Source organism: Heterodontus francisci, chromosome 10 (genome assembly GCF_036365525.1).
Source record: "Heterodontus francisci isolate sHetFra1 chromosome 10, sHetFra1.hap1, whole genome shotgun sequence".
In the NCBI taxonomy this organism is placed as follows: Eukaryota; Metazoa; Chordata; class Chondrichthyes; order Heterodontiformes; family Heterodontidae; genus Heterodontus; species Heterodontus francisci.
Window position 1 is genome coordinate 106,116,323 of NC_090380.1, and position 18,922 is coordinate 106,135,244.

Genomic DNA, 18,922 nt, shown 5'->3' on the forward strand with positions numbered 1-18,922 from the left:
TCAGACTAAATTTATCCTACAAACACAAACAAGCAAACACAGCCTGGTTTTACAATACTCAATGCAAAGGTCATTCGCTGCATGTTACCATGGAGATGGGTTGTTTCCCCCTCCCAAGCTAAGACATGTTTCTCAGGGCCTTGGTTAGCTACTCTCCTTCCTTCCTATTTGTGATGCACAAACCCAATCAGCGACTCAACGGTTGATGTGACAGGCTCCTCCTGGACGGTGACTCACTCCTAATGGTGGTAAGCAGAGGATTCTTGTGGTTCTGGCCAATGATTCTCATTCCTGACACAGGGCAGATAATTCCCAAGACCCGAGTCACAGGCTGAGACTGAAGAGGTGCCAGCAAAGGTTTTGCAGCGCAGTCAGAGGCCACTCACCCGTGACACAGGCAAAGAATGGCTTCCCAGACCCCTAGTCAGTGATTCTCATTCCTGACCCACTCAGAGGGAAAGATTTTCCAGACCCCTGGCCAGCAGTTCCTCTGTTTGATGTAGGCATGCAAAAATATCTCAGGATCCTGGCCAGTGGTTCACACTCCTATTGGAGATAGGCTGAGGCTTCTCAGCACTTTGATCAGTGAATCAGATCGACTCAATACAAATCGGCAATTTTGCAATTGCTAAATCCTTTCATGGGAGGATGTTCCATTCTAAATCACTCAAAATAATTTCAGTTCATTGTTTCAAGAAGTGGAGATGATAAAGCAGAGCAAGTAATTCCATATTTTACGGAGTGTAGATTATAAATCTAATATCATCAGAGGTTAATTAGTTAAAGAAAAAGGCTCTAAGGCAAATAAAAGAAAGTCGCTGGGAACTAGAAAGATTATTTGGTCTTTAATGCAGAGTCTGATTTCGGACTATCGGATGGTTTGATAGATATGGTTCAGTTCCTAACTCTCTCACCTATTATTCCTTGTCCTTACTCTCAAATCTCTCTGTGGTCTCCCCACCCCCGGTCTCAGTGATTTCTTCCAGCTGTGTAGCAGCACAGGGACAATTCATTCATTCTTACTCTTTCCCTGTTTCCTCCTTGCCATCATCAGCCATTAAACCCCTTCCCTTTGGAACTCATCAAAGGTCCACATCTACTAGAAATACCTTGCTAATGGCTGAAGAAATCCTTATTTCATCAATTATGTCAGACCTTGTTCATTACCTGGCAGACCAGAAGACAGCATTTACAGTGTGGCTGCAGCTCCTCCTATATTGCTTATGGTGAGTCCACTCGCACTTTGCAATCTGGGACCACAAGAGATAAACACTTGGATCTTACTAATGTTAACAGGCCTAAGGGAGCACATATTGAAGCTCTTATTCAGTCTTCACCTGAACCCCATTTAAATGCACTTTCAACATTACAAAAGTGACTACATTTCAAAAAGTACTTGGTTGGGTTTGAAACACTTTGGGACGTCTTGAGGTTGTGAAAGATGCTATATCAATGCAGGTTCTTTCTTTGTTTATCCAGGACCACCGGACAGCAATCTCGGACTCATGAAACCATCCCTAACAAAAGTACTGTAAGGCAAACTGCAGCATGACAGGAGATTGATTCTGGGATCTTCTGGCATGCATGGCTCAGCATGGCACTGGACGATAATTTTCCCACAGGAATATTGAGAAAGCTACAGTCATTATATTTCTATATAAATTCTTAAAGCTCCTCGCAGAAAGGATGCGATTGAAAAGAGGAGGTCAAGCTGACCTCAATATGATGATCTGTTTAGTTGTCAAATAGCGGGCGAAATGCTGTTTATGTTGCAATAACACTTGACTTTTTGCATATACCAGGGAATAGATTGGCCTCAGATAAACTCTGCTGCTCTCCATAAACTATTTAAACATAACATTTATAATATTGCTTTCAACACGTTGGCCATATTCCAAAAGTAACAAATGCCTTCCCAGCATCCTCTGCTGTAATTTCAGCTGTTTCACTCGGACGTCATGTGTCAAGTTGTTTTGGCTTGAAATTGTCAGATAAGAGTGAAGCTGTTGAGCAGCCTGCCAGATTACTTACTACAGAAATCTAATTTACCCTCACTTCCTGACGTAGTTTGTGACATAGAACCTGTAACGTGAGCGTTCCCTCAGATTGCCATTTGCAGAATCCCGTATAGCCCCTTCACCATGCTGAATGGACCACCCAAATCAGTTTCCCAAATACTGATCCCACTCCTAGTCCTCATACCACATCCTTCTTAACCATTGATGTGCCTTTTGTTAATAGATTAGCTTATTTTACAAACTTTCATTCCTTTTTGTTCCCTATCCACTCAGCCTTTGAAATCTTTCTTTTTGATGTTTCTACAGCCAGTTGCAAGCTCTGGCTTCACAGGGGCATGAGAACAATATGAATACAGGGGCCCAGTCACTTCCAGATTAAGCTAAATTGCCATCTTTGGTTGGCATATTCCTGGAGATTTTGTCACATTCCACCAAGCTCCCACCATTGGTCACCCAGCACATGCATCGGCGTGACACGTTGTTTTCCCATGCCAATTGCATAGAAAAAAAGCCTCTTCATTACACAATTGTATGACTCTTGACTGTAAGTCAAACGGTCTTTTTCCCACCTGTCAATACTTTTATACCTAAAAATACAAAAGTATTCAAAGAAAATAGCAAAAGTTGTTTTTTAAGGCCCTGTAATTTTTCTACCTGGTTGCTTGCTGCAATATCCCAGAGATTAATCTTTAATTCCAAGACACGCTAGAGGTTTGGCAACCCTAGATACAGCAAACATCACTTGGCGATGGGCATAGTATCAAAGGCAAAGGTAAATGGCCACCATCAGAACTGCTGACCTCTAATGGTTATCTTGACATTGGTAGCTTAAATATTCCTTCTTCCAACATCAGGGGAGGATCATAATCATGAATGTTTAACAGGAAAATGACACTTTGCGTTGATTCTGTGTGCACTAGATTGCATATCAGGTGCAGTGGCTCTGGTTCTGCTGTCAGTCCTTTGAATCTGCCCTGCAGCATAAACAGGACAATGGGAGAAATAAAGAAGTGAAGGATTTGTATTTATTGTTGGTTTGTTTTTTTTCACTTTCTTGTTTTTTTCCCTTAGCTTTTGGACAGCATTCATGATGCTGCCATTAACAACTCCTCTAAATTTCATCTTTTGCTTCTTTACTTTGGAGTAAAGCACTTTGGAGATAGTGATCACAATTCTGTAGCATTCACTGTGGTAATGGAGAGGGATAGGTATGTGCAACAGGGCAAGGTTTACAATTGGGGGAAGGGTAGATATGATGCTGTCAGGCAGGAACTGAGGAGCATAAGTTGGGAGCATATGCTGGCAGGGAAGGGCACGGTCGAAATGTGGAACTTTTTCAAGGAGCAGATAGTAGGGGCCATTGATAAGCATGTCCCTGTCAGACAGGGAAGGGATGGTCATGTGAGGGAACCGTGGTTGACAAGAGAGGTTGAGAGTCTTGTTAGGAAGAAGAAGGATGCGTATATAAGGTTGAGGAAAAAGGGCACAGGCATAGCTCTGGAGGGATACAAGATGGCCAGGAAGGATCTGAAGAAAGGGATTAGGAGAGCTAAGAGAGGGCATGAAAAATGCTTGGCGGGTAGGATAAAAGAAAACCCCAAGGCCTTTTACGCGTATGTCAGAAATATGAGGATGACTAGGGGGACCGTAGGTCCGGTCAAGGACAATAGCGGGAGACTGTGTGTTGAGCCGGAAGAGATAAGTGAGGTTTTGAATGAGTACTTCTCTTCGGTATTTACGAATGAGAAGGGGTGTATTACTGAAGAGGACGGTGTGAAACAGACTGGTAAGCTCGAGGAAGTGCTCGTTAGGAGGGAAGATGTGTTGGGGTTTTTGAATAACTTGAAGATAGACAAGTCTCCCGGGCCTGACGGGGTATATCCAAGGATGTTATGGGAAGCAAGGGATGAAATTGCAGAGCCGCTGGCAATGATCTTTTCATCTTCTCTGTTGACGGGGGTGGTACCAGGTGATTGGAGGGTGGCAAATGTTGTGCCCCTGTTCAAGAAAGGGAATAGGAACAACCCTGGGAATTACAGGCCAGTTAATCTTACTTCGGTGGTAGGCAAGTTGATGGAATAGGTGCTGAGGGATAGGATTTCTGAGCATCTGGAAAGACACTGCTTGATTCGGGACAGTCAGCACGGTTTTGTGAGGGGTAGGTCTTGCCTCACAAGCCTGATTGAATTCTTTGAGCAGGTGACCAAGCAAGTGGATGAGGGTAAACCAGTGGATGTGGTGTACATGGATTTTAGTAAGGCATTTGATAAGGTCCCCCATGGTAGACTTATGGAGAAAGTCAGGAGGCATGGGATAGTGGGGAATGTGGCCAGTTGGATTAAGAATTGGCTAACTGATAGAAGGCAGAGAGTGGTCTTAGATGGTAAATACTCAGCCTGGAGCCCAGTTACCAGTGGCATGCCACAGGGATCAGTTCTGGGTCCTCTCCTGTTTGTGATTTTTATTAACGACTTGGATGAGGAAGTCGAAGGGTGGGTCAGTAAATTTGCAGATGATACAAAGGTTGGTGGAGTTGTGGATACCGAGGAGGGCTATTGTCGTCTGCAAAGGGACTTGGATAGGTTGCAGTGCTGGGCTGAAAAGTGGCAGATGGAGTTTAACCCTGAAAAGTGTGAGGTCGTCCATTTTGGAAGGACAAACAAGAATGCAAAATACTGGGTTAACGGTAGGGTTCTTGGGCATGTGGAGGAGCAGAGAGACCTTGGGGTCTATGTGCATAGATCGTTGAAAGTTGCAACTCAAGTGGATAGGGCTGTGAAGAAGGCATATGGGGTGTTAGCGTTCATTAGCAGAGGGATTGAATTTAAGAGCCGTGAGGTGATGATGCAGCTGTACAGGACCTTGGTAAGGCCTCATTTGGAGTACTGTGTGCAGTTCTGGTCGCCTCATTTTAGGAAGGATGTGGAAGCCTTGGAGAGGGTGCAGAGGAGATTTACCAGGATGTTGCCTGGAATGGAGAATAAGTCTTACGAGGAAAGGCTGAACATTCTAGGCCTCTTCTCATTAGAACGGAGAAGGATGAGGGGTGACATGATAGAGGTTTATAAGATGATCAGGGGAATAGATAGGGTAGACAGTCAGAAACTTTTTCCCCGGGTGGAGCAAAGCGTTACAAGGGGTCATAAATTTAAGGTGAAGGGTGGGAGATATAAGGGGGATGTCAGGGGAAGGTTCTTTACCCAGAGAGTGGTCGGGGCATGGAATGCCTTGCCTGGGGAAGTTGTTGAGTCAGAAACTTTAGGGACTTTCAAACGGCTTTTAGATAGGTATATGGATAAAAGAGAATGATGGGGTATAGATTAAATTGTCCTTGACAGAGGACAAAGGATCGGCACAACATCGTGGGCCGAAGGGCCTGTTCTGTGCTGTATTTTTCTATGTTCTATGTTCTATGTTCTACTTGTCCCATTGCCAGGCCTTTTGACATGGCACAATGAACACTGTTGTCATTTAATCTCTCCTGTCTTCCATTCTATCACAGACCTTCCCTTTTGTTCTTTTCCCCACCCTCCTCCCTTTCACTTGCTCAAAACCATTTGTAACTTTTCCCAGTTCTAACGAAAGGACACAGACCTAAACCGTTGGCTGGCATTTTATGTTCACTGGGAGGCTCCACCCACTGGCCAAAAAGTCGGGGGCGAGCCTGCCTTTGCTGGGCCTGGGGAGCCACGTCAGGATTTTATGCTCCCAAGGCCCTTAATTGCCCTTGGGCAGGATTTCAGATGGAGGAACAACAGGGGAGTGTTGTGTTCTGGGGACAATTGGGCCATAGGTGGGTGCCCTCCGTAGGGCACAGGGTGCCCAATCAGGAGGGACCCACCCCAGCCTGCAAGGAGGCTGCCATGTTTTACTGGGCAGCCTCCTGGGGGACCACAGCCGCTGCCCGCCACTGGTAAAATACCAGCAGCGGCAGGAGGAGGCTCTTAAGTGGCAGTTAATTGGTCACTTAAGGGCCTTAATTGGCCTGAGGCGGGTGGGCGTTTCTCGTCACCACTGCCCCTCGTAAATTTGCAGCGGGGGTGGGGCGGGAAGGTGTCAGGAATGGCCTCCCCCCACCCCTCCACCTCCCACTGAATTTTACATCCCCCCCCCCCCATCACCAGCTCGCTGCAACGGGGGACAGGGGGGGAGTAAAATTCCAGGCGTTAACTCTGCTTCTCTCTCCACAGAAGCTGCTCAGTATGTCCAGAATTTTCTGTTTCTCTTGCATTTATGTAGTATCTTTCATGACCTCGGGACATCCTAAAGCACCTCAAAGCTAATGAAACACTTGTGAAGCATAGTCAATGCTGCAATGAAGCAAAAACAGCAGCCAAATTGGACACAGCAAAGTCCCACAAAACAGCAATGAGGTAATGTCCAGATAATCTGTTATATTGATGTTGGTTGAGGGCTAGATATTAGCCAGGACACCAGGGAGAACTCCCCTGTTCTTCTTTGAAAGAGTACAATGGCTTCTTTTACTTATACCTGAGAGAGTAGATAAGACTTTGGTTTAACATCTCATTTGAAAGACAACATCTCCATCTGTACTGTACTGTGCTCAAGTCTCCAGAGCAGGGATTGAATTTACAACTTCCTGACTCAGGCGTGAACATGCTACTAACTGAGCCAAGGCTGAATTACGCCACTGAACTCCTTCAACAGGAGATGAAACGACGAAGGGACAAAGCAGGGCTGGGTTGCTTCAACTGGATTTAGTACTAACAACCAGAAAACCTGCTTACTGCCAAAAACATATCAACAGGATATTGGCTCGTCATATCTGCTTCTGTCAGAGTTCAAGCATGTTATTTCACCGCACCATCAAGGGTGAAAATGCTAATGTCTTGGCTTATAGAAGCGTTTGTGTCATCTTACTTATACCATCTCAATTGATTCCACTCGCAATGAGTCTGAATATATACATGCATTGGTCTATATTTAATGTGCTTGCAGATGGATTTCAAAGGGGAGAAAGTTATGTTTCAGTCGTACAGACACTATCTGGAGTACTATGTTCAGTTTGGAAACTGCACCTCAATAGTGATATATTGGTCTTGGAGGGGATGCAGAATAGATTCACCAGAATGATATCTGGGGTGAAGCGGGTTAAATTATGAGTGCAAGTTGCATAAACTTTGCTTCTATTCCACTGACTATATATAGGAGACTGAAGATCAGATCAAGGTGTTTAAAAAGTTAAAAGAATTCGATAGGGTAGATATAGAGAAACTATTTACTCTGGTGAAAGAATCAAGATCGAGAAAGTGCAAACTTAGAGCTAAGCAAAGAGGGAAATCAGAAAGCACTTTTTCACACAGAGGATAGAAGAAATCTTGAATTGTCTCTGTATCTTCTGGTAGCAGGTGTATATTTTATATGTGATCTCAGGGTTTGGCAACACTAGCAGGGCCACAGGTAACTCATAGCAGCCAAGTGCTCGGTACATCACTCCAGGGACATTAAGAGTTGCCATCATGGTGTTCAGTCGATTCACAGCGTAGGCCAAAGCAGGTATGGTTGACAGGTTCTCTTTGCATTCATTTGTTTTTTTTTGGCAACAAATCAACAGTTTTCACTGCCATTGTTACGGCAAAACCCACAAATTACTCGATTTATAAAGTTCATGATATTTGGGGATGTTCCATAACCTGCCATTTTGGCATTTGAACACACAACCTTTGTGACAGTAATCCAGTTCCATAACTGATACACTTTACACTCATTCCCAAGTATTGGGCTGGGCTAAATTTCCCTATCCTATATATATTCGATTCTGGGTCCTGCCTTTGTGGAGTTTGCAAGTTCTCCCTGTGACCGCGTGGGTTTTCGCCGGGTGCTCCGGTTTCCTCCCACAGCCAAAGACTTGCAGGTTGATAAGTAAATTGGCCATTGTAAATTTCCCCTAGTGTAGGTAGGTGGTAGGGAATATGGGATTACTGTAGGGTTAGTATAAGTGGGTGGTTGTTGGTCGGCACAGACTCAGTGGGCCGAAAGGCCTGTTTCAGTGCTGTATCTCTAAATAAATAAAATAAATATCTGACAATTTTTTTTTAAGGTTGAAGGACTCTAGCCTGTTAAGTTGTTCTACATAACTCTCCCTCTGATGGGCGTTGTTGCTCTCCTCTGCAATACCTCCAGGCAATGAGGGAAAACATAAACTAAATATTTTAAAAAAAGATTCCAGTCAGCAGCTAAACCTAAACAAAATTGGTAAATTAACTTGGTGTGATGGAAGTCACGTAAACAATGCGAAATATAAAATCAAAAAGTAAAAGAGACACAGATTTGGAAATGGGAGGGGACATAATTCATCTGTACAATCCATGAAGACTCTGAAATGCTTCCTAAAGAAAGAAAGACTTGCATTTATATAATGCCTTTCACAACCTCAGAATCTTCCAAAGCACTTTGCAGCCAATAAAGTACCTTCTTTTGAAGTGTAGTCACTGTTGTAATAAAAAATTGTTTACTCTCTGTTTGAATTAAAGATCCATTCATTTTTCAAATGCCTCAGCTGAGCTAGAATTCCCTGCTATTTATTCTATGACTCAATCGGATAATCCGGATCCTACTTTTATCAAGTCAGCAGGAAGAACAGTATGATATGGGACAGTCCATTGACTTGTAGTGCATGACCAATCCTGCCAAAACCTCTGGGTTCTCCATTTAATCAAACATCTGTGCCAAATGCCTGATCACATAACAGTTGCCCATGGGAGTGTGTATGCATGGAACAGGAATTTGAAAACACTGCTGCATCTGTTTAAAGGGCTGCATGAGTAAATCAAATACTTGTTAGTGTCAATAACAGGTTGGCAGGTTCTTGAACCACTGCAGTGCATCTGGCGTCTGCTCCCTATGTTATTAGAGATCAATTCCTGAGGCTTATAATGTTCCTGAGGCGTTAAGCGGACCATCATTCAAGCTGTGATTGTGCAAATAAGCTCATTGGACCTCACCACCACCCCCCACCCCCGCTGTCCATGTCAAGTAGGTGGCTACACCATGAAACAAATGGAGTACCTGAGAAATGCTCCAGGCAAACAGAAGAGATGCTAAGGGGAAAGCCTTGGTTTTAAAGAAATAAAGATTCTCTGTCACAATTGGCCTTCAGCATCCTTGGACACTGGAATGCTATCCCATTTTCCTATGCCCTCTTCCTAGTAGCGTAAACATTCTATTGGGTTTCTCCTGATCTTCTGATGAAGTTGTGTCACGTGATCTGGAGAATCCACACTGAAATTCTACCCCAGTGTCTCCCCTCCCCTGTTTCCCAGTACACAATGAGCAGAAGGAAATTGAATTGAAAGCTGTCAATGGTCAAGTTAAATGCTTCTCTTAATCCAGTGAAAGTGCCAACAACTTAGTTCAACAAGTACTATATAACACAGGTAATCACGTCTATATTTAAATGAAGCATGGTAATTCCTTACTATTTGGCTTTTCTTCATTTCTGCACTGTGCAAAACACACACGACCTCAGATGTAAGGGCTGATTTTGCACAGTCCAGTGTAAGAACTGCCAGGATCACTGTAGTACAAGAATATGAAAGGGTTAATCTTGAGAGGCTAAAGATTACCGTCCACTCTGTTGATGTAAGAGTTCATGTGGGAGAGACCCGAGAGCAGTTACAGCTTGGCTTTTGAAGGAGACACACAGGCTAGTGTTGGAGTGAATATAGTTGTTATTAAATAAATATTAATGTTTAAATATTACAGCCCAAGAACCTCTCTGGTAGACTCAATAAGGTAGCAAGCATACAGAACCCAAACACAGAACAATCAGTCAGAGCTGGGGGGCACAATTGCACCAGAAACAGGTGGGCTGACCTGATGTGAACATGCAGATGTCATGAGTACAGCGAATGTATTGATTGGCTGCTGACGATGCAAAAAAAAAATGCAAATAGTGAGAGTTTGTACCCCAGCAATGTCATGTGGATTGTCTAATAACCTTGCGTAAAATAAATAAGGTCACACTGTGGATATGTTGGAAGTTAATCAGTATGAAAGGGACAAACAGAAATCAGAACTAAAATCAGAAAGCATGCCAAGGTTGTGGAGTGGGTGCAGAGGAGCTTTACTAGAATGGTGTCAGGGATGAGTGACTTCTTTTACATGGAGAGACTAGGGAAGTTGGGATTGTTCTGATTGAGAAGAGACCATGATCATTGCCTTTTGATCTTGGGGAAGCTTTGAGTAAAATGGCTATAACCAATTTTCGAGCTTCGGGCCAGGGAGTGCGCAACACCGTTCGGGTGGTCGTGAAGGACAAGGAAGGAGATGCACCGGTCGATCGCACCTTCTTCATCAAGAAAATTCTCTTCGATTGCTGCGGATTTCAAGCGACGGATGTCTTCTGCCTGCAGGATTTCCCCAGCAGTGGATACTTCGACGTGACGTTCCGGAACGTGGCGGGATGCATCAAGTTCCTGAAGGCGTTCAAGGAGAAAGGAGACCGGGCGCCACTGTCGATCCTCACAGCGGAGCCGCTCTTCACGCTTCCGTCACAACGGGACCGGGTGGTGACGATTCACCTCTACAACCCCCATGTTCCGGTGGTGGATGTACTCACCTTTCTCGCCAGGTACGTCGAGGTGGCTGGCAGCAGCACTGATGTCAAGGACCCCTTTGGGATCTGGACCAGCAAGCGGCAGGTCAAGGTGACCTTGAAGGTAGATCCCAGTGGAGCCATCATCCACCCTCCCTCCAGCTTCGCTATCGGGGGAAGTCGAGGCTTCTTGGTCTACGCTGGGCAGCCCAGAGTTTGCCGCACCTGTGGCAAATCTGGTCACATGGCAGCCAACTGCAGCACGGTTGTTTGCAAGAACTGCAAGGAGGAAGGCCATCAGACCAAGGACTGTAAGCAGACTAAGTGTTGCAACTTGTGCGGTGCAGCAGGCCATCTCTACAAGACCTGTCCCAAACGTTGCCTCAGCTACGCTCAGGCGGCAAGGTCCAAGGAAAGGCCGGGAGAAGGTTCGGCGAAGGCGTCCGCTGTTCGAAAGGAGACCAACAACCTTCTCCGCAGTGAGGAACTTCAACCTGAGAAGGAAGGGGAGGCAGCTGAAACCAACGACCCAGCACCTACCCAGCGCCCGGAAACCCCTCCTCCACAGACAGAATCAATGGAGGAGGAGGCAGCAGATGGACAAACAGGTCAGTGGCAAGTGGTCCAGAGTAAAACCACAAAGAAAAAACATCCCAAAGCCACCACCCAAACCAGTGGCAAGAGGAGGCTCTCTTCTGAATCAGACTGCAACAACTCCTCTTCACTGGACGGGGAAATGCTGGAACGACAGCCCCTTCAAAAGAGGCGGCAGAACTCCGAGATGGATGATAAAGCATCCCAGCCCCCGGGCACTGGAAGCTGTGATGGGCCCGGCGTGCCCCAACCCCAATGCCCCACACGTAACGACGTGGCCAACGCATCTCAGCTCCGGGACACCGGGAGCAAAGACACGTCTGGCGCACCTGAGCTCCGGGAGACCGGGAGCTGTGATGTTTTCGAGGAGGAACAGATGGAAGCAGCTGAGGACAACCCAATCCTCTCTGCCTACAAGACCCCCCCGATGTCACCCGAGCGGCACAAACCCTGCATGAAAAATCAGGAGGGGTTTCTGAGCCCAACCAACGTGAAACTGCTTGCGCATACGATGGGTATGCAGGAACATCCCGAAGGGGAAGGACTGGGACTAGCGAGGACAAATGGTATGGGAAGCAACAACTAATTTTTAGTAAAAAATGGGTGTAAGAATTGCTTCCATTAATGTGCGTAGCATTAAATCTACTACGCGATGTGTTTCAACCTTGGATTACCTTGCCAAGGTCAAAGCTGACCTACTGTTTCTGCAGGAGTGTGGAATACCACACCTCAGCACCTACAGGCAGTGGTCGCGATGGTGGTCCCACGGGCCATCGATCTGGTCGGGGGGTAATGACTGCCGTTCCTCCGGCCTGGGTATTCTGCTGCGGGGAGGTAACTTCACCATCTCCGAAGTTAAGGAGGTGGTCGGCGGCCGCCTCCTCGTAGCAGACATGATGTACAACAACGCTCCGCTCCGGTTGATCAACGTGTACGCCCCGGTACAACGCAGCGAGCAGCTGACCGTCTTCCAGCAGCTCCCACTGCTGCTGGCGACGTCCAGGCCGGTCATCCTAGGCGGTGACTTCAACTGCATCATCGATGCGGCTGGACGATCCGGCAGTGACGACAGCAAACTGGACGCTACGTCCAGATTCCTAATAGAAACAGTTAAAGATGCCAAACTGAACGACGTCTTCAGCAAACCTGCAGACAGAGCGCAGCGCAGATACACATGGTCAAGACCGGACGGGTCTGCCCTTTCCAGGATTGACTTCCTGTTTGTGTCCCGTGCTGTCACGGTTGGATCCACCGACGTCAAGCCGGTGTTCTTCTCCGACCACTGCCTCTTACTGGCCGACTGTCACTTACAGGACGACCAGCGGGTTGGCAGAGGGACGTGGAAGCTCAATGCGACACTGCTGACCCCAGAGAACGTTGAGGAACTCAAAAGGGATTACAAAGGTTGGAGGACCGTGAAACCCCTCTTTGAGTCTCCAGTTCACTGGTGGGAAGCGATTAAGGAGAACATCAAGAGGTTCTTCATCCACAAAGGTGTTCAGAAGGCGAGAGAGAGACAGAGGGAACTGTCCCGACTCCAGAAAATTATGCAAAATCTACTCCGATTGCAGTCAATGGGGGTCGAGGTCAAGGAGGACCTCCAAGAGGTGAAGAGCCAGCAGGCCTCGCTCTTTGCCAAGGAGGCCTCCAAGATCATCTTCCGGTCCAGAGTCCGCTCCATCGAGCAGGATGAGACGTGCTCGCGTTACTTCTTCCAAAAGGTACACAGAGAGAGCTCTGTTATCAGCAGCCTGAAGGAAGAAGATGGCTCGGTAACGTCTTCGCAGTCCGACATACTAAGGATCAGCAAATCCTTTTATGCTGGGCTGTATGACGCGAAGCCCACAGACAGCAGAGCCTCCCAGTCCTTCCTGTCATCTATCACAGAGGTCTTAGATGACAGCAGGAGGGAGAGACTGGACAAGCCGCTAACTCTGGACGAGCTGACAAAGGCCGTCGAGTCTTTCGAGACGAGTAAAACTCCAGGGAGCAACGGCTTACCGGTCGAGTTGTACTCGGCCCTGTGGGTCTGGGTCGGCCCGGACCTGCTGGAAGTATACGAGAGTATGCTCCTGGCCGGCAGCATGTCAGAATCTATGAGAAAAGGCATCATCACCCTCATTTACAAGCAGAAGGGGGAGAGGGCAGAAATCAGAAATTGGCGGCCCATCTCACTGCTCAATGTTGATTACAAGATTCTGTCCAAAGTCATAGCCAGTCGAGTCAAGTCTGCTCTGGAGCTGGTGATTCACCCCGATCAGACCTGTACTGTACCCGGCAGGAAGATCTCTAATAGTCTCGCGCTACTCAGGGATACGATCGCCTACGTACGGGACAGGAGGGTGGACACCTGCCTCATCAGCCTGGACCAGGAGAAGGCTTTTGACAGGATATCGCACACCTACATGACGGACGTGCTTTCCAAAATGGGGTTTGGGGAGGGAATCTGCAATTGGATCCAACTGCTCTACACAAACATCAGTAGCGCAGTCTCAATCAACGGGTGGGAATCTGAAAGTTTCCCGATCAAATCTGGAGTCAGACAGGGCTGTCCTCTCTCCCCGGTCTTGTTTGTTTGCTGTATTGAACCATTTGCTGAGTCTATTAGGAAGGATGCGAGCATAAGAGGGGTGACAATCCCAGGCAGCGGAGGCACTCAGGTCAAAACCTCCCTGTCCATGGATGACGTCGCCGTTTTCTGCTCGGATCCGCTGTCCGTGCGCAGACTGATGAGCAACTGCGACCAGTTCGAACTGGCCTCGGGAGCCAAAGTTAACCAAGGCAAGAGCGAGGCCATGTTCTTTGGCAACTGGGCGGACCGATCCTTTGTCCCCTTCACCGTCAGGTCAGACTACCTGAAGGTGCTGGGGATATGGTTTGGAAGGGCCGGGGCGTGCACCAAAACATGGGAAGAGCGAGTAGCCAAGGTACGACAAAAGTTGGGCATGTGGGGGCAGCGATCTCTCTCCATTGTGGGTGAGAACCTGGTCATCAGGTGCGAGGCGCTCACGTTGTTGCTCTAAGTGGTGCAGGTCTGGCCCATACCCCACTCCTGCGCCGTGGCAGTCACCCGAGCCATTTTCCGCTTCGTCTGGGGATGTAAAACGGACCGGGTCCGGAGGGACACGATGTTCAAATCTCTGGACAAGGGCGGGAAAAATGTACCCAACGCGGCCCTCATCCTGATGACCACCTTCGTGTGCGGCTGCATCAAGCTGTGTGTAGATCCCCAGTACGCAAACTCCAAGTGTCACTACGTGCTGAGGTTCTATCTGTCCCCGGTGTTGCGAAGGATGGGCCTGGTCACATTGCCGCGGAACGCTCCATGCAGTTGGGTGGTGCCGTACCACCTATCCTTCGTGGAGCAGTTTCTGCGGGAAAACACTTTTGACCACCGGTCCATCAGGCAGTGGTCTGCACGGAATGTCCTCAAGGCCCTACGGGAAAAGGAAACGGTGGATCATGTCGGATGGTTCCCCGAGCAGACCGTCAAAGTCATTTGGCAGAATGCCTCATCACCAGAACTTTCAAATAAGCACCAAGACGTAGCTTGGCTGGTGGTGAGAAGGGCCCTCCCCGTCAGATCCTTCATGCACACCCGAAGTCTTGCCCCCTCCGCACAATGCCCCCGCGTTGGCTGTGGTGGGGAAGAGACGGTCGCCCACCTCCTCCTGGAATGTGCCTTTGCAAAGCAGGTGTGGAAAGAGATGCAGTGGTTTTTGTCAAGGTTCATCCCAAGCAGCTCTGTAACACAGGAGTCTGTGCTCCCCGGGCTGTTCCCAGGGACGCACACCGAGACAAACATCAACTGCTGCTGGAGGACTATCAATTCGGTGAAAGACGCTCTTTGGTCTGCCCGAAACTTGCTGGTCTTCCAGCGCAAAGAGTTGTCCACCACCGAATGTTGCAGACTGGCACATTCCAAGGTCCAGGACTACGTGCTGAGGGACGCATTAAAGCTTGGGGCAGCCGCAGCAAAGGCTCAATGGGGAAAGACCACAGTGTAAGGTTCCCCCACCAAGCTGGACTGAGGGGCTGGATCCATGGGAAACCCCTCGAACTGTATTGTTAATATTCTCAATTGCTGTAAATGTAAAATTGTAATTGACATGACAATTGTGAAACGGAAGGGTTGGGAAGAAACTCATGACAGTATTGAAGGAAACTGATCTCCCTTGCAATGTTTGTATTTTTTGGTGCTGTTTGGAAACTGTTTGGCAATGTAATTTTTACAGATTTTTATGAATAAAGTTTATTTTGGAAATAAAAAAAAAATGAGAGCAGAGAAGATTAAGGGAAAATTTAATAGAAGTGTTTAAAATCAGGGATTTTGAAACAGTCGCTAGGTATATATATATAAAAAAAATATATATACATATAACTGCCAACAAAATCGGAACTCAGTGATGCCATTGATTCTCTAGCCAGTGGAAAAGCCCCTGGGAAGGACAGCATTACCCCTGAAATAATCAAGAATGCCAAGCCTGCTATACTCTCAACACTCAATGAACTGCTCTGCCTGTGCTGGGATGAGGGAGCAGTACCACAGGACATGCGCGATGCCAATATCATCACCCTCTATAAGAACAAGGGTGACCGTGGTGACTGCAACAACTACCGTGGAATCTCCCTGCTCAGCATAGTGGGAAAAGTCTTCGCTTGAGTCATTTTAAACAGGCTCCAGAAGCTGGCTGAGCATGTCTACCCTGAGGCACAGTGTGGCTTTAGAGCAGAGAGATCCACCATTGACATGCTGTTCTCCCTTCGCCAGCTACAGGAGAAATGCCGTGAACAACAGATGCCCCTCTAAGTTGCTTTCATTGATCTCACCAAAGCCTTTGACCTCGTCAGCAGACGTGATCTCTTCGGACTACTAGAAAAGATCGGATGTCCACCAAAGCTACTAAGTATCATCACCTCATTCCATGACAATATGAAAGGCACAATTCAGCATAGCGGTGCCTCATCAGAACCCTTTCCTATCCTGAGTGGTGTGAAACAGGGCTGTGTTCTCGCACCTACACTGTTTGGGATCTTCTTCTCCCTGATACTCTCACATGCGTTCAAGTCTTCAGAAGAAGGAATTTTCCTCCACACAAGATCAGGTGGCAGGTTGTTCAACCTTGCCCGTTTAAGAGCGAAGACCAAAGTACGGGATGTCCTCATCAGGGAACTCCTCTTTGCTGACAATGCTGAATTAACATCTCACACTGAAGAGTGTCTGCAGAGACTCAACGACTGGATTGCAGCTGCCTGCAACGAATTTGGCCTAACCATCGGCCTCAAGAAAACGAACATCATGGGACAGGACATCAGAAATGGTCCATCCATCAATATCGGCGACCACGCTCTGGAAGTGGTTCAAGAGTTCACCTACTTAGGCTCAACTATCACCAGTAACCTGTCTTTCGATGCAGAAATCAACAAGTGGATGGGAAAGGCTTCCAGTGCTATGTCCAGACTGGCCAAGAGAGTGTGGGAAAATGGCACACTGACACGGAACACAAAAGTCCGAGTGTATCAAGCCTGTGTCCTCAGTACCTTGCTCTATGGCAGCTAGGCCTGGACAACGTACGTCAGCCAAGAGCGACGTCTCAATTCATTCCATCTTCGCTGCCTCCGGAGAATACTTGGCATCAGGTGGCAGGACTGCATCTCCAACACAGAAGTCCTTGAGGCAGCCAACATCCCTAGCATATACACCCTACTGAGCCAGCGGCGCTTGAGATGGCTTGGCCATGTGAGCCGCATGGAAGATGGCAGGATCCCCAAGGACACATTGTACAGTGAGCTCGTCACTGGTATCAGACCCAGCAGCCGTCCATGTCTCCGCTTTAAAGACGTCTGCAAACGCGACATGAAGTCGTGTGACATTGATCACAAGTCGTGAGAGTCAGTTGCCAGTGTTTACCAGAGACTTAGCAGTTGGCAGGGAAAAAGACAGAAGCGCAAGGGGAGAGCCAACTGTGTAACAGCCCCGACAACCAATTTTATCTGCAGCACCTGTGGAAAAGTCTGTCACTCTAGTATTGGCCTTTATAGCCACTCCAGGCGCTGCTTCACAAACCACTGACCATCTCCAGGCGCTTACCCATTGTCTCTTGAGACAAGGAGGTCAAAGAAGAAGAATATATATACATATAACTGGCAGGTAGGGCAGTAACCAGAGGACATAGATTTGAGATAATTACTAAAAGAATCAAAAGAGAGACGAGGAGAATCAGCATAGTGTGATGTTGTGGAATGGTCTGCCTGGAAGAGTGGTGGAAGCAGATCCAAAGTAACTTCAAAAGGAAATTGGATATATACTTGAAAAAGAAAAAAAGTGCTGGGCTATGGGAGAAGAGCACATCAAAATGCAGATTATATCCCATCGATTACAGAATTACATGAAAAGGAAAATTAAAGAAGAAAAGGAAAACTCAATGATTCACAGATCTTGAAGCCAGTAATTTTCAAGTGAAACTAAGATTATTGAATTGTGCTGTTAAGTAGCTGGAATTGTAAAGTTCCTGAATGAGCAACAGTGTAATGATAATGGAAATACTCAGCAGGTCAGTCAGCATCTGTGGAGAGAGAAGCGGAGTTAACGTTTCAGGTCTGTTTCGTTTCATCAGAACTTCCAGCACTTTCTGTTTTTATTTCAGATTTCCAGCATCTTCAGTACTTTGCTTTTATTTTAGGTGTAATGATAATACAGGTTAATAAAATCCTTATGATGGTGCCTCATTAATTCTTATTATAGTTAGCCGAGAATTGCTGAATACATAAATAAGATTTAGAAGGTCTACATGACAGGACCAAGTGTATAAAATTGATTGTATTATAAGATGAAGAAGTAGGTAACAGCAAGACTCGGTCATTCAGCTCCTCAAGCTTGTTTCACTGTTCAAATTAGATCATGACTGATCTGTACCTCGACTCCGTTTATTTAACTGGATGGGAAAGGCCAATGTATATTCTGTTGTCAGACAACTAACCATCCCTTGTGACTCATATTGTATTCCTTTTGTGACTTTTCTTGTGCTGTGGTGAAAGTTCTTGTTTGCTCCCAGTTCAGTCGTAACAGTTTTGTGGGTTGGCAGAAACCAATGCACTGAATGCCATATTTTGTAAGCCTGATGCTTTTCAATTTCTCTTGCAATGGTTTCATTTTTCAGCCAAATAGTATGGGCAGCTTTAACATTTGTACAAAGAAGACCATCTTCGTCCCACAAGTATCTGCTTGTCTGTGAATAATATTCCATCTGTATATAATCTGACACCACAACTCTCACTACTCAAAGGTTCACTGAGCACTATTTCTTCCTTGCCCACTTTGGTAATGTAAATCCTTCTTTAACCACATCAGAGAAAAGATGGAGCTGGTGTTTTGAAACACTTTAAAGCGAAATGTTTCACTCTCTTAGAAATCGGCAGAATAATTTTCAGTACTTATTTACGGAGGGTAAGGAACTTGAAAGGAGGCGCCTAAGAAGAAATCTCGTAAAGGTTCATATGAAAGTAAACAGTGTATAAAGGCAAATGAGGAACAGATCTTCAAATGAAGCCACGATGGCAGGAGAAAGGATCTCAAAGTCTTTTCAGCGAGATACAGGTTTAGGACCAATGTTAAGAAATTCTTCATATAAAGGATGGTTAACATGTTGAAGGAATGGACTCCTGGTTAGGGTATTGGAGGGAAAAATCTTGTAATGATTCAACAAGTTGGCAAAGGAAAAATATACTGCAACCTTTTAGCATTTGGGTGTTG

At 46.5% G+C, this 18,922-nt stretch overlaps 1 protein-coding gene across 5 annotated transcripts in view; it reads left to right on the forward strand.

Moving 5' to 3' along the window:
- LOC137374707 (uncharacterized) overlaps nucleotides 1–18,922 on the forward strand; it is a 195,708-nt gene that overhangs the window by 61,097 nt on the left and 115,689 nt on the right. For 2 of the 5 annotated variants that reach the window (XM_068041245.1, XM_068041244.1), the window contains exon 1: nucleotides 10,044–11,735. The exons of 1 other annotated variant lie outside the window; for it this stretch is intronic. In XM_068041245.1, the coding sequence (XP_067897346.1) occupies nucleotides 10,229–11,735 (1,507 nt within the window). In that variant the 5' untranslated portion in view covers nucleotides 10,044–10,228. Of the gene's footprint in view, nucleotides 1–1,479; nucleotides 3,029–10,043; nucleotides 11,736–15,593; nucleotides 16,739–18,922 lie in introns of those variants that run through there. 2 more of the 5 variants (XM_068041243.1, XR_010975888.1) reach the window with 2 other exon arrangements.